We start from the raw sequence: 14,054 nt of genomic DNA, 5'->3' as shown, positions 1-14,054 counted from the left end.
CATTTCAATCATTGAAACATTCTCATAAGACGATAATAACTCTCTCACAAAAACTATTAGCTTCAAAGCAATTTTCAAGTGATCGATAGATCAATACGAAATATTGTGAGTCTACATCAAATGACTGTCTCATACAAATCATGTAAGATGTTACCATGCGATTTTCACATGATCATCTTTTGACTTTCGTCAAGAATATAAAACGAACTTGGTTAAAGCGAAAGCTTACCAACACATATTTCGAGAAATATGTAAGCGAGTTAAACTCATCTCGAAATATCAAATGTGTATAATCGAAGTCTATAGCTATACGACTTTTGTCTCAAATAGGAGATAGAGTAGATATACTTTTGGGTGATAGATGAGTTCAAGTCTCCATATACCTTTTGTTGGTGAATTTCCCAAGATCCCCTTAGTAGTTCTTCGTCTTCAATCGATGAACACCGTGAAGTTTAAAGCTCAACAAAACTTTCTATCCAAATTCGAGACTTAACTATAAGTAGACTAGAAATCAAGACTTATAGTTTTGGCAACTAAACTTGACAAACAAGCTTGAGATAGCAACGCTTGCGAGTTAGATCGAGCAGTGCTCTAACAAGATCCCCACGAACCACCTGCTTGACATGTAGAACTCTGACAAGAACTTTCCTATAATAACATGATAATGATCCTAGTTGCACATCTAGATATAAAACATAGATAAAGTTTCAAAGAGCAGTAATGTGTACTTGTACATCCCATGACATAGAAAACTCAACTTATATTCAGGGCAAGTAGTCTTCATTGTCCCCTCGCTGAACTTTCTTACCAACTTGGTTTACTTGTACATCCATCTCTTCCTTCACAAAAAAAAATAAAAAAATAAAAAAAATTAATACTTCAGATGCAACTCAAACAATTGTGGATGTTTTCAGGGAAGGAGTTTCAGTTAATTCGAAGGCACAAGTTTGTTGAACTCTTTCAAGAACTTTCCTATAATGACATGATAATGGTCCTAGTTGCACATCTAGATTTAAAACATAGATAAAGTTTCAAAGAGCAGTAATATGTACTTGTACATCCCATGATATAGAAAACTCAACTTATATTCAGGGCAAGTAGTCTTCATCGTCCCCTCGCTGAATTTTCTTACCAACTTGGTATACTTGTACATCCATCACTTCCTTCATAAAAAAAAGAAAGAAAACAGTTAATACTTAAGATTGCAACTCAAATAATTGTGGATGTTGTCAGGGAAGGAGTTTAACAACAACAACAAACATCTTATACACATGAGTCATGGATAAGGTTGCTAAGCCTCTCTACGCAACAAACCACTACATTAGCTCGGCAAACGCTAAATGGTCATCAAATGTACCCATGATATTGTCCCTCCCAACGTCAAGGAACAATGAAAATTAAACTTAAAAAACAAAAGAAATACCCTTACCAGGATCTATCTGATTCTCCTGTCTAGTACAACCAACCTAAAAACCATGAAAATAATCATTGATCAATGTTAATAACTAGCATCTAGTAACAATATCTATAACAAGTAGAAATCACATGTTCAAGATTAGCCTCATCTTTGAAAAAGACCTCAAGTGTTCCACCTTTAATAGGATCAAACCCGATTTTCATTTTCGACACAACACAGGTAAGAACTACAAGAGCGTCAATTCCTCGAATTGCAGGTACAATACTATTAGCAACGTCAATCTTATTTAAAATCCATATCTCAGCATCCTTAATTTGTCTAAACTCATAATCATATTTCTCAACAAGTACTAAAACAATAATATCCAATGAAACCTAAAAAAGATCTAACCTGGAAATGAAACCAAGCGACCAAACAAGAGTGGATTATTGGCGTAGAAGAATATCATAGCTCAAATCTTGGTCTCTTACCATAAACTTGACTGGTACCTTCACCGGTACCCTTGTCCAAGGTGCAGTCAATTCCCAGTTTCTGCCAAATTAACAAACCAAATCCCAAGAAAGATTATTTCAGAAGAGCAAATTAAACCTGTAAAATAAAAATAAACAAGAGTGGATTTAAGAATCGGAAATGGTTTGAAACGGAGATTGGATCGGTCATATAACGAGTAATCGGCCTTGGAGAGTGATTTTGACTACACGGTTTGTGAGATTTAAAGATTCTTCATCATCCAAACTTATTAGTTGGTTAGCTAGTTGGTTTATTTTCTTAATTTTTCTCATAACTTGGTTGTCACTAACACTAGATTGTGAAAGGAAAAGCTTCATTGCAATCCCACTTATATCTTCAAAACGCAGTCTTCTAGGTCTTCTTTGAGCATCTTCACACATTTTAATTTCCTTTTCAAATAGTCCAGCATTTTCATACTAATAACCTTTGTTTTGGAAACAACTTTCTTTGGTGTTGATTCATTTTTGTAAGAGGATTTGAAACACCACTAACACCAACACCCATATCAATACAACTATAACAAATATTTCGAACTATTAATATTGTTAGACATTACTAGGTGGAAACCACAAACAATTGATATGTCAAGTTTGGCTGTCGAGCTTAGTTCCAAAACTCGGAGTCGCTTGATTTGATTACTAAAGTCAACTTCGTTAGGTTAGAATGGGAACATAGAAATGTTGAGACTTGATATTGTTACTCACTTGAACCTAAAGACGTATCGAAAATAAAGAAGATATCATCCTTTGGCTCGAGGTTAGTGATAAGTGCATAATTCATATGATTTTAGTATCCATTCCATACTTATTTTATCTATAATTCTTGCTTATTATCTCGTTATTACTCTTGTTTTATTTTGTTTGTTTCTATTAGGTGAATCAAATGAGCTAAGAAGAGAAGTATTCCTAGTATCCAAGTGCCGAAGTCGGAGAGAAGTCGAAGAAATGCGACGAAAGAATATGGAATATGGAATTTCGTAAACTGTTAGGGTACATGTGTTGGGTACGCATACCAAAAGGCCTGGATTTTATAAACAAAGAGGGTATGTGTACTTGGTACTTGTACCCTGATGGCATGAACTCACGAACCGTTTTTTGGTCTTGTAAACCTATATAAATAGGTATTAGGCCTTGCAAAGAAGATATATCTTTACATCTCATATCACAACTTTTACATCTTAAACCTAAGGTTTATACCTTTAGTGAGAAACCATCCATTATTCCATCATCTTCTTCTTTATAATATGAGTAACTAAATCCTTTGTTGATTAAGGATAAATTCAATGTTCTAAGCGTGAAGCTTTATTAGTAATACAAATTTGTTCGGAGTTTTTATCATTATTATTTGTTTTCACTGTACCTAGGGTTTATGAGTGATTCTTGGATTGATTTGGACTGCACGCTAGATTGATCTATTTATTGTTCTATCGCTAGTAGAAGTTAGGAGATAATTAATAGTCGAATAACTCTCTTCACAAGTAAGAATTGTGAGACCTTACATAGGGATTTTGCGGAGAAATTGCGAATGAAGATAGCACCATCAAGTGGACTTTGAGCTAAGATTTTAAATAGTAGGATCAACCCAATTCACAAAGCTTAAAACGTTCGATTGGATTACACCTTGAGTGAGCTACTCCTTGGTGATTCGGTTGGATAGAATTTTGATATTTGAGAGTTTTTGTATCCGTGGTAAAAGGATTTTTGAGGATAACGCTAAGCTAGTTGTTATTCTACGGTTGGTGATGAATGATTCTAACGAAAGATCAATAAGTATACTGATTCTGTTAACGCTTGGTAATGGTGAAGGAATTCTTAATCACCTCTCTCTTCTGTCTTTTAGTTGCTTTCTAGTTATATTACAACCTAACCCTTTTTTAGTTATTTACTTTATTCTTCTGATCTAAATAACCCATCAGTTACACAACTCTCTGAGGGAACGATCCTTACTACTATTAGGAAATATCTTGAGTAATTTGTTGCAACTACGACATGCATCAGTTAGTAACTACAGACTTGGCTTGTTCTATTTTTATCACATGTTCTTTCAAGTGAATATTCATTGAAAACATAACATACAAAGTAATTATGACTTAGTCATTTTACTATGATCATAGCTTCATTAAGGAATGATATACTATGTTTTTCTACAACTTGAATTTGTATTTTCAATTATTGCAACAATTGGTAATTCGTTATTATTTATTGTGTTGAACTTCCGGATGAATCTATACCTTGGAATTATGTTTGAAAGTAATTTCAATTGCATTGTTTAAGGAAGTAGACTTGCGAAACTTGTTTCGGAGTTGAAAAGGTTATTCAAGGATCCATTTTAGGACCGATCCCTAATAAGGATCTAATCTATGACCGATCCCAACTGAGGATCTATTCTACAACCGGTCTTTAATAAGGATTTAATCCATGACCGATCTCAAGGATCTAATTCAGGATCGATTTTAACAAGCCTAGCCGAACTTTGCACTTTTGATACGTCTGTTATCTTTGGGTATCTGTAGACATCGAGGTGTCCATGGGTTAGATTAGGAATGTCCTTAAATGTCGACATAATGATTTGAACATATGCCAAACTCTAATATATTAATGTTCAAGCATATTCCTTTGCTACTCAAGGTATAATCCTGAAACCGATTTTTCGATATCTTTTAGACATCAAAAATATATGTTTACCATATCTCAGAGGCTTACATATCTATAGTTATTGTATTAGTAAAAGTATATGGATGTGTGCTATGAGAGATATCAATTTAACAGTTGGTATACACTCATTTTATTTATTTAGGAAATAAATATTCATCGCATATCTTAAGGATTTCCGAAATTGGTAATACCTTGTTTTCCAATCAAGCCTTGTTCATAAAACTATAAATAGTGGAGATTTTATTTTCTTACAAACTCATCCCATGTGAAATGACAAGAGTATCAAGTACATCATAAATCTTTGCATATTAACCTACTATGGACACACCTTGTGTAATCTTACAGAAACATTAACTGCAAAAGAGTACTGCAACAATATGTTAGCTTCGTATATAATTATATTTTTGAATCGAACTACAGGATTTGGGTATAATTGTATCTAGTTTAAGTAAAACTATGACAATTATAATGCAGAAGTAAAGTAACTAACACGATACACAAGATTTTGTTGACGAGGAAAACTATTTGGCAGAAAACCCCTGGGATATAGTCCAGTTTTGAATACTCCTAGAATTAAGCCATTATACATATTTACTACTGCAACTTCTTATAGTTGAGACCAAGTAAACTAATCCTAATTACTCAGTTCCTTCAGTATTCATGTGCATACAACCAATCTGATTTATGCATGTGAATCCTAAGATAGAGTCCACTATCTCAAGTTCCCTCGTATGTTGTGGTGACTTCTACTATCTCAACTCATTTGGATCCTAAGATGGAGGTCCACTACCTCAGTTCCTTCTACTATCTTAACATACCAACACTTGGTGGGTTCAACCGAACAATGTTCTAAACACCGAAAATATGCTCTTGATTTTCCTTTTGGGATGTTCACGAGACTCTACATAGTAAGTGCAAAATCATTGATTCCAGAGAAACTTTAAACGTCCATTTGGAACAACGATTCTACCCTGACAACAAATTCTATCGAGTTTAATCCCGTGTGAGATCAAAGGGTTGTCCTTCAATGGCTTTAGCACCAGGATATGGACGAGTAAAAATGGAACCCATTATTTATCTCATACGGTAATAAACCCGGGAGTAACCACCGTTGCATAAGAGCTAAGGGCTATGAGATGAGAGTTCTCATTCAAAATGAAAGAGTTTGATCAAATAAGGTGCCAATATGAATAGGAGAGAGGTCCACTTTCACCTAAACTCTTTTTCACACACTCATTCATCGAAAGAGTGTCCAACAGTCGAGATTAAGAGGCACGTGATCAGCCGCTTGGGAAAAAACTTGTGTTGGGCGGTACATGATTAACCTCCTAATAACAAAGACAAAAAAAATATATTAAGATAACTAAAAATGGGTTGGGGAGGTACATAATTAGTCGTTTGAGTGAATTTTTCATCATAGGAGGTCCATGCCAACCTCTTGAGTGAATTTTCTTCTCAAACGACACACAATCAGCCTCTCGGATGAAAAACACTCATTCACTCTGTCTCTCTTGCGATACAAACAACATTCTTTCACTTAATCTCTCGCTCGATTTGGCGGTGAAAAACACTCATTCCAACCGTTGCTTTAAATCATTTCAACCGTTGAAACGTTTTTGTCTCAAATCTAGGCGAGTAATTTGTACTTTGGTTATGAATGTGTGAAAATGATGCAACACGTGGACGACCAATGTTACTTCTACCTTTTATTCTTTTGTCCCTTTCTTTTATTTGTCTCTGAATAAAAGCAAGCGTGCGATAAAACGTCCATTTGGATCAATGATATCCTTGCTTCTTCTCAATAAAAGCAAGCGTGCGATATTTATAGTTAAAATTCCTAAATTCTCTCTTAAATAAGGTTTTTTCACTTGGATCATTTTCACTTTACTAATCTAAAAAGAAAAAGAGAGAGAAGAAGAGTGATGAAACAGAAAAGCACCTGAAAAACAGGTGAAGAAGAAGAAGAGATGTACTGTGGTTTTCCTGAAGCAAGTGTTGCTCAAGGATTTTCACTACTTCCCTCCAAACACTTCAGAAAGGTAAAATCATTTCTAACTTTTTAAGTCATGGGTTCAGTTTTATTCTTGAAATAAAACTTGGGTTTTTGTTTTTTCATTGATCACTGAACTAATTTAATGTTTTTGGATCAAAATGGGGTTTCTTGAAAATTTAGGGATTTTTCTTAGTATATTTTGAGATGGGTAATGGAATTTTTTGTAGTACAACTTGATCTCATAATGCCTGTTGATGTTTATACTTGTTCAAATGGATTGAAATCGTTTTTTTTTTGTTTTTGATGCTTGTTATTTTTGTTAGTTTTAACTGGTAATGAATATTTGTAATGTTGATTTCTGCAGACGTCTAAGAGCTACCATTGTGCTGCTAAACTAAATAATACAACTTGGATATCCCACGGACCGGCTAAGTTTATTGCCCAAAGTAACTTCCTACCCTTTCAGAGACTCTCATTACATGGGAAGGTATCATTAATATCTTCCACAATGTTGTATTGCATTGAGTAGGGGAAGTTTACTAGGAAATATGCTTATATGTTTTTTTTTATCTCAAGCAATATTCCAAAGATATGAATTTTTTCAAATGTTTTATATGTGGAAATTAAGGCTTTGACGCTCACATTTGTACTAAGATTCCATATCAAACGTACATTGTTAGTTAGTGTACATATTCAATATGTTTATCCTCATGTTTAACAACTTGTATGCATCTCTTCTTTTGTTAGGTTGAACACAACAATGCAATATCAACTCGTTTTACTGATGATCACAAAACAATGCTAACAACTGAAGAAGATACTAAAGAGGTTGATATCATGGACTTGGATCCAGGTATGAAACCATATAAAGGCCACCTTGAATATAGATCAAGGAAATACAAGGAGCAACAGATGCTCATCGAAAAACATGAAGGGTCGCTCGAGGAATTTGCACAAGGTCGTTACGAAACCCGTACAGTTTTACATACATGCTGAATAACATGTTCTTAACTTTTATTAAAGTTTTACTATATGGAACTTGTAAGTTATTACAAAATGACAAAATTCGAAAGATGATATTGGCATTTTCACCAGAATAGCAGGTTTCTCTAAAAAAAGAGAAGGTTACAAGAACATTTTTTATTCCCCTTTTACAGGTTATCTGAAATTTGGATTCAACAGAGAAGATAACGCTATTGTGTACCGTGAATGGGCACCTCCTGCACAGTGAGTTTCTGATTGCATCTGTAGGTTCAATCCGGATTCTGCTTACTTTGGCACACTATGATCAATAAGTATCCAACTGTAGATTGATTCACATGCTTAGTTGAACACCGGTGGTTTAAGTATTGACTGGAAAGATGCACTGCATCAATGTAGGGAAGCACAACTTATTGGAGACTTCAATGGGTGGGATGGTACGAACCACAAAATGGAGAAGGACCAGTTCGGCGTTTGGACTATAAAGATTCCTGATTCAGGTGGAAATCCAGCCATCCAGCATGGTTCAAAAGTTAAATTCCGTTTTAAGCATGGAAATGGAGTTTGGGTTGATAGAATTCCTGCATGGATCAAATATGCCACTGTAGACCCAGCAAAGTTTGCAGCACCTTACGATGGTGTCTACTGGGACCCAAAACCTTCAGATAGGTGCTAAATTCTCTTCATATTTCGGTGTTTGGGTTGATAGAATTCCTTCAGATACTCTTATTTCTTTATGGATTTACTGAAAAATGTCATGAATAGATTAATATAGGACACAGAATGATTTCAACGATTGAAGCAATTTGAAAGATATGATATTTACTTCATTTCATCATTCAGGTATCAATTTAAGCATCCTCGCCCTCCAAAGCCCAAGTCCCCACGCATATATGAGGCTCATGTAGGTATGAGCAGCTCGGAACCCCGCATAAATTCATACAGAGAATTCGCTGATGAAGTTTTGCCACGAATACGGGCAAATAATTATAACACAGTCCAACTGATGGCTGTGATGGAGCATTCGTACTACGGATGCTTTGGTTATCATGTCACAAACTTTTTTGGAGTTAGCAGTAGATCTGGGACCCCAGAGGACCTCAAGTACTTGATCGATAAAGCTCATAGTTTAGGTTTATGGGTCTTGATGGACATGGTTCACAGCCATGCAAGCAATAATGTTACTGACGGGCTTAATGGATTTGATGTTGGCCAAGGTGCACAAGAATCTTACTTCCACCCTGGAGAGCGAGGATACCACAAGTTGTGGGACAGTCGATTATTCAATTATGCTAACTGGGAAGTTCTTCGTTTCCTCCTTTCCAATTTGAGATGGTGGTTGGAGGATTTTATGTTTGATGGGTTTCGATTCGACGGAGTAACTTCAATGTTGTATCATGACCATGGAATTGACAGGGGATTCACGGGAAACTATGATGAGTATTTTGGCGAGGCTACAGATGTGGATGCTGTTGTTTATTTGATGCTTGCCAATAGCGTGATCCATAACATATTTCCAGATGCAATTGTCATTGCTGAAGATGTATCTGGTATGCCTGGACTTGGCCGAGCTGTCTCTGAGAGAGGAATTGGTTTTGATTATCGCCTGGCAATGGCGATACCTGACAAGTGGATTGATTACTTGAAGAACATGACTGACGAGAAATGGTCAATGGAAGAAATTACTTCATGTTTGATAAACAGGAGATACACAGAAAAGTGTATATCATATGCTGAGAGTCATGATCAGGTACGTTATTGCATTTTCTATAGGAAGTCCTCTGTGACCTGTGAAAGACATGAAATCTCATGGGATCAAAACCATCATCAATTAGGTCGATGTTAATTTATGTTCAGTTATAAACTACAACTAGCCTTCATTAAAAAAACTGTAGGAAATAATTCTACGGTGGATTTATTTTCTTTAGATGATGCATGTGAATAGGGAGTGATCCACCCGTTACGTCTCACCATGGCCAGCAGCTATATTATCTGTTGATTTCATTAGCTAACTAATTTAAGCTTCATATTTCTCTGATTTATTCCACATCATATTGAACTGCCAAAAAATCAGTTTTACTTACATTACTTCTCTGACGTTTTTAAACCACTGTGCAGTCTATCGTGGGTGATAAGACTATTGCGTTTTCCTTAATGGACAAAGAAATGTATTTCGGCATGTCTTGTTTGTCAAAGGCTTCTCCTACAGTTGAACGAGGAATTGCACTTCACAAGGTTAATGCTTTTGACTTTTGTAGTTTTGAGGAATATCTTATCCATGGACTAGTGTATTAGCATGTGATATCAAAAGCCGTTCTCTGATGGATTTTCTTTTCTTGAATCTTTTTTCCTATCTCATAGATGATTCATTTCATAACCATGGCATTAGGAGGTGACGGCTACCTTAATTTCATGGGAAATGAAGTAAGTCTTGTACCTGCTAGATGATCATTTTCTTTATCTTTTTTTGCTCTTGGCTTACTTGAGGTGGATTCTCCTCGTCTTGGAATCCCTGGTGTTCTAGACATTTCTCTGAGTGCCTACTTAAGTTAAAGGATGAGGTTGTGATATACTAATATTACAGTGGCAGTACCAGTATACGTTACTTATTCATGTTTTGTTATCCCCTCATAAGTTTATCTGAAAATTTCATTTCAATAAAGTTACTTGTTACATATATGTTTGGGCCCTGTTTTTTGTCCTTTTTCACCTTTTGTTGCTTACTGTCTTTATTTCTCTTCTTTTGTTTCAACCAAGATTAATTCTTCAATCCTGGTGTTTTTTATAGTTTGGTCATCCTGAATGGATTGACTTTCCAAGAGAAGGCAATGGTTGGAGCTATGAAAAATGCAGACGTCAGTGGAACCTTGTTGATGCAGATCACTTGAGATACAAGGTTCGCAACTGCATTTTCGATAGAGAGGCTGTTTGTTTCATTTAGTTTTTTTGTAGTTTTTTTTTTTTATGTTTGTTTAGGTGAGTATGATTTCTAACATAAACTTTGTTTTCATTTTTCTGATGCAAATGCAGTTTATGAATGAATTTGACAGAGCCATGAATTTGCTAGATCATGAATTTTCATTCCTTGCATCGGCAAAGCAGATTGTTAGCTGTGCAAGTGAGAAAGATAAGGTTAGGACTAATTTATTAGTCTTCTAAACTTCACAGTGTTCATTTAGTTTTCTGACACGGTGCTGGCCTATTGCTGGCTGAGTAACAGCCGCTTAAAAATGTGAAAATCTGAGCCAGGGCATTGCATGAAATCGTCACTGGTGTTCAAGGAGAGTAGGTTCCATAATCCAAGAGACCTTCCTGAAATATTTCATTTGTATAATAAATAAATAAATACTTTTGTCTTCTGTGACCAATTCAATATTAAACTGAGTCTTAAGCATGATTTTCATAGATTTATAGTGGATTCTTCGTTTGGATAGCTAGTGTCAAGTGTCTGCCATGAGTATGAACATGGCAAAAGCTAAATGAATGCAAAATTAGCTTTTGTGAAAAACCTAAGCAAGTTCAACCCACTAAGAACTAATTTTGAGATTTCACTTCTATGATTTGATTGGTACTCGTCTCTATCTTTTTTTCAGGTTATTGTATTTGAGAGCGGGGATCTAGTTTTTGTGTTCAATTTTCATTCAACAAATACATATAATGGGTAAATATTCTCTTAATACTATCTGCATCATCTCCTTTAGTCAAAAAGAAGAAGAGAGAAAACTGTGTAAGAATATCAATTAAAGATAGGAAAAACTACTCTTGTTGCTGGTAAAGTGCACATTTTGTTGGTGTATGGCTTTTGGATATTCGAACATCTGGAATTTAAGTTTGGCACCTCGAGTAGTATATGATTAGAGCAATTATTCGCTGGTGTGGGACATAACTGCTTCGCTGTTAATGATCTGTTGTATGAAACGTGTAGCTATAAAGTTGGATGTGATTTGCCTGGGAAGTATAGAGTTGTCTTGGATAGTGATGCTCGAGAATTTGGTGGACACGGAAGAGTAAGGAATCTAAATTATTGTATGCAACTCTTTTGCTTTTTATTGATAAACTAGGTTATGCTAAGATAAATGACCTGGCCCTATCCACTCACTAGTCATGATTCTCCAGTATTCCCATTCAGATGCTGAGGTTTGCACAAAATTTAAAGTGACATTCGTTGAAACTTAATGTCAACATGGCTATATGAAACTAATACTAGAAAACTTTACCGTGATAATGTTTGCTACTAATTTTTTTCACAAATTACGACACCTCGTAGGAATCTGAAAAAAATTACTACCTCAGCTGGAAAATGATCCCTGTGAAAGTAACTCTTCATTATACTGAAATAGAATAAACTTAACTTGGGTGAAGTTTAGTGATGACTTGGGTGAAGTTTAGTGATGATTTATGAACTCTTAGTTCTTTGTGTATTAAGTTATTTCAACAATCAAATCTTCATCGCGGACATATTTTTAGCTACTTGTGTCGAGCAATGACTCTTGACATCATGATGATTGAGTGTTGATTATGTAACGCAGGTCGCTCATGATGTGCACCACTTCACTTCTCCTGAAGGAATACCGGGGGTGCCAGAAACAAATTTCAACAACCGCCCCAATTCCTTTCAAGTACTAGCACCGGCGCGTACCTGTATGGTATGATAGTTCTCCACTTATTTCGAGTTGTTATTACTTAAATGTTTAGCGGGTGTTTCATTTACAAGTTACAATGTTTTTCCTTTTGCTGATTACATTTAGGTGTACTGCCGGGTTGAAGAAGCAGAGAGTGCTAATAAAGAATTCGCAGGCGCTCATGAGATACTAGGCGTAGTGGCTCAACAGAAGTCACTTAAAGAATCAGTTGCTGGCCTAGAAGATCTTGCTGGTCCAAGGCAGATGAGAGTTGTTGAGGTTGGAGATGATGCATCAGAGGATTAGAACAACCAGAATTAAATTTAAGTTTATCAAAATAAATAAATGTAGCTGAATTATTGAAAATTGAACACTGCACGAATACCATGTGTTGTGCGCCAGAGGACAATGCAGTCCTCAACTCCCTGTATATAGGCTAGGGTCCTAATACATTAAAGTATGGCAGACTTTGATTACAGAACTTGTCGTAATTCTCCATTAAGTAGGGCGAACTTTTGGCGGTGATGTGACAAGGTGGAGTGAGTTTTGATGGCTTCTACCCTGGACTTGAAATTTCCATCTGCAGGTCCTTTATATTCATTGATTCCGTGCAGTACTGCTTGCAAGATTTGCAGTGGATCACCGTGGCTAACAACCATTACCACACATCTGCAGATCATAAGACATACCAATTATGATGAGATATATCTAAATCAACCCCAAACAGAAATGCATGGGAACTGAAGGGTGCATAAACTTCTTCTCCTTGTATGGTAATTACCCGTGAAGCTCTTTCTCCATGGTTTCCACGGCATTTCCTAGTCTTGAAGCAACATCGGCAGCACTTTCTCCACCTTCTTCTGGCCGTAAGAATGGATCCTTCTCATCTTGATTCCATATGTCAGCAATCTATTTGATAAAACATGAAAACATCAACCAGTTGAAGTTACCATGCAGTAAATATGGCCCTTCTGTGACTAAAATTTCCAACCTCAACTTTCTACTTACATTGTTATGATCTTTAAACTCGAATGAAGGTCCGAAGAAGCGCTCGCGAAATTCTACCACAGCCTGTATCAATTAACATCAATCACTTCATCCAACATAACAAAATATTTAGTCTTATCTAAGTACAATTAGTGCACAGAAGAAAAAAACATTCCCATCTAGTTCATGAGCAGAACCTTGCACTGAGGACTTGATTCAAATGGAAGATTAAGAACAGAAGCAACAACTTCAGCAGTTTGTTTTGTTCTTGAAAATGGAGAGTAGAAAATCCTGACATTTTCTATTGGTATATTATGTTCCTTCAGCCAGACTTGGAATAATTCACCAGCCAATTCTGCTTGGTTGATCCCTTCAGCTGTCAATTGATATTCTGGAAGTACCCCATTTTCCTGTTGAAACCCTAGCTCAGTAAATTGATGTGTATTCAGATCTAGCAGCTAATTCACGATGTCTAACTATCATGTAGCGAATCATAGTTAATCAGAAATTGGAAGAAACACAACATAATACTGTATCAATTAAGCAAAGAGATGAAATATGGAGACAAACCATTGTTGAGATTATGATGCCTTTCTCATTTGGAATGCTTTTCCCATGTCTCAGAACCCAGTATGTGTTCCCAAGGTTAGAACTCACGGAAGAGGCGGTTGCCATTTCAAACTCTGACGTTGTTGGATTGGAGCAACAATACGGAGCAAATTGATAAACTTTGATATGTTTAGAATTCTGTGAAACTGGTTATTGATTTGAATTCCTTTTATTGCAAAACAAAGTTTTTAGAGCGACGTCAGAGCCCACTTAACTCTTTTTTTAAGTTCTTCTTTTCATTATATTCTAGCTAATCCAAACCACAGATCAGGAAAATTGGC

General features: G+C 35.8%; 2 protein-coding genes across 4 annotated transcripts; one reads left to right on the top strand and one right to left on the bottom strand.

Moving 5' to 3' along the window:
- Positions 1-6,415: 6,415 nt before the first annotated feature.
- On the top strand, positions 6,416-12,655 carry LOC113298369 (1,4-alpha-glucan-branching enzyme-like). 3 transcript variants are annotated; one of them, XM_026547096.1, is made up of 14 exons: positions 6,416-6,620; positions 6,939-7,061; positions 7,322-7,532; positions 7,732-7,801; positions 7,955-8,224; positions 8,399-9,305; positions 9,674-9,790; positions 9,917-9,979; positions 10,344-10,451; positions 10,586-10,687; positions 11,149-11,216; positions 11,481-11,562; positions 12,085-12,201; positions 12,304-12,655. In XM_026547096.1, exons 1-14 carry the CDS (start codon positions 6,549-6,551, stop codon positions 12,481-12,483), a joined length of 2,490 nt encoding a protein of 829 aa, XP_026402881.1. In that variant the 5' UTR covers positions 6,416-6,548; the 3' UTR covers positions 12,484-12,655. The 3 variants fall into 3 exon arrangements, with proteins under 3 accessions (XP_026402881.1, XP_026402896.1, XP_026402888.1); XM_026547103.1 differs by having other exon boundaries at positions 6,563-6,620; positions 6,939-7,020; XM_026547111.1 differs by lacking the exon at positions 11,481-11,562.
- On the bottom strand, positions 12,505-13,983 carry LOC113298388. The gene is made up of 5 exons (XM_026547123.1): positions 13,735-13,983; positions 13,362-13,574; positions 13,186-13,248; positions 12,959-13,086; positions 12,505-12,846 (listed from the first exon to the last, which is right to left on the bottom strand). Exons 1-5 carry the CDS (start codon positions 13,837-13,839, stop codon positions 12,651-12,653), a joined length of 705 nt encoding a protein of 234 aa, XP_026402908.1. The 5' UTR covers positions 13,840-13,983; the 3' UTR covers positions 12,505-12,650.
- Positions 13,984-14,054: the final 71 nt, after the last annotated feature.

This window comes from Papaver somniferum, chromosome 1, assembly GCF_003573695.1.
Source record: "Papaver somniferum cultivar HN1 chromosome 1, ASM357369v1, whole genome shotgun sequence".
NCBI lineage: Eukaryota > Viridiplantae > Streptophyta > Magnoliopsida > Ranunculales > Papaveraceae > Papaver > Papaver somniferum.
The sequence above is the reverse complement of the archived record's forward strand: the minus strand, read 5'-3'. Positions and strand labels throughout refer to the sequence as shown.

Excerpts from the sequence above, each read along its gene's own strand:
- LOC113298369 (XM_026547096.1), top strand. The coding sequence starts at position 6,549 with ATGTACTGTGGTTTTCCTGAAGCAAGTGTTGCTCAAGGATTTTCACTA. Across the intron at positions 7,062-7,321 it reads GACTCTCATTACATGGGAAG|GTTGAACACAACAATGCAAT; the intron begins GTATCATTAATA and ends TTCTTTTGTTAG. Across the intron at positions 9,980-10,343 it reads TTAATTTCATGGGAAATGAA|TTTGGTCATCCTGAATGGAT; the intron begins GTAAGTCTTGTA and ends TGTTTTTTATAG.
- LOC113298388 (XM_026547123.1), bottom strand. The coding sequence starts at position 13,839 with ATGGCAACCGCCTCTTCCGTGAGTTCTAACCTTGGGAACACATACTGG. Across the intron at positions 13,575-13,734 it reads GCATCATAATCTCAACAATG|GAAAATGGGGTACTTCCAGA; the intron begins GTTTGTCTCCAT and ends GGGTTTCAACAG. Across the intron at positions 13,249-13,361 it reads AATCAAGTCCTCAGTGCAAG|GCTGTGGTAGAATTTCGCGA; the intron begins GTTCTGCTCATG and ends TAATTGATACAG.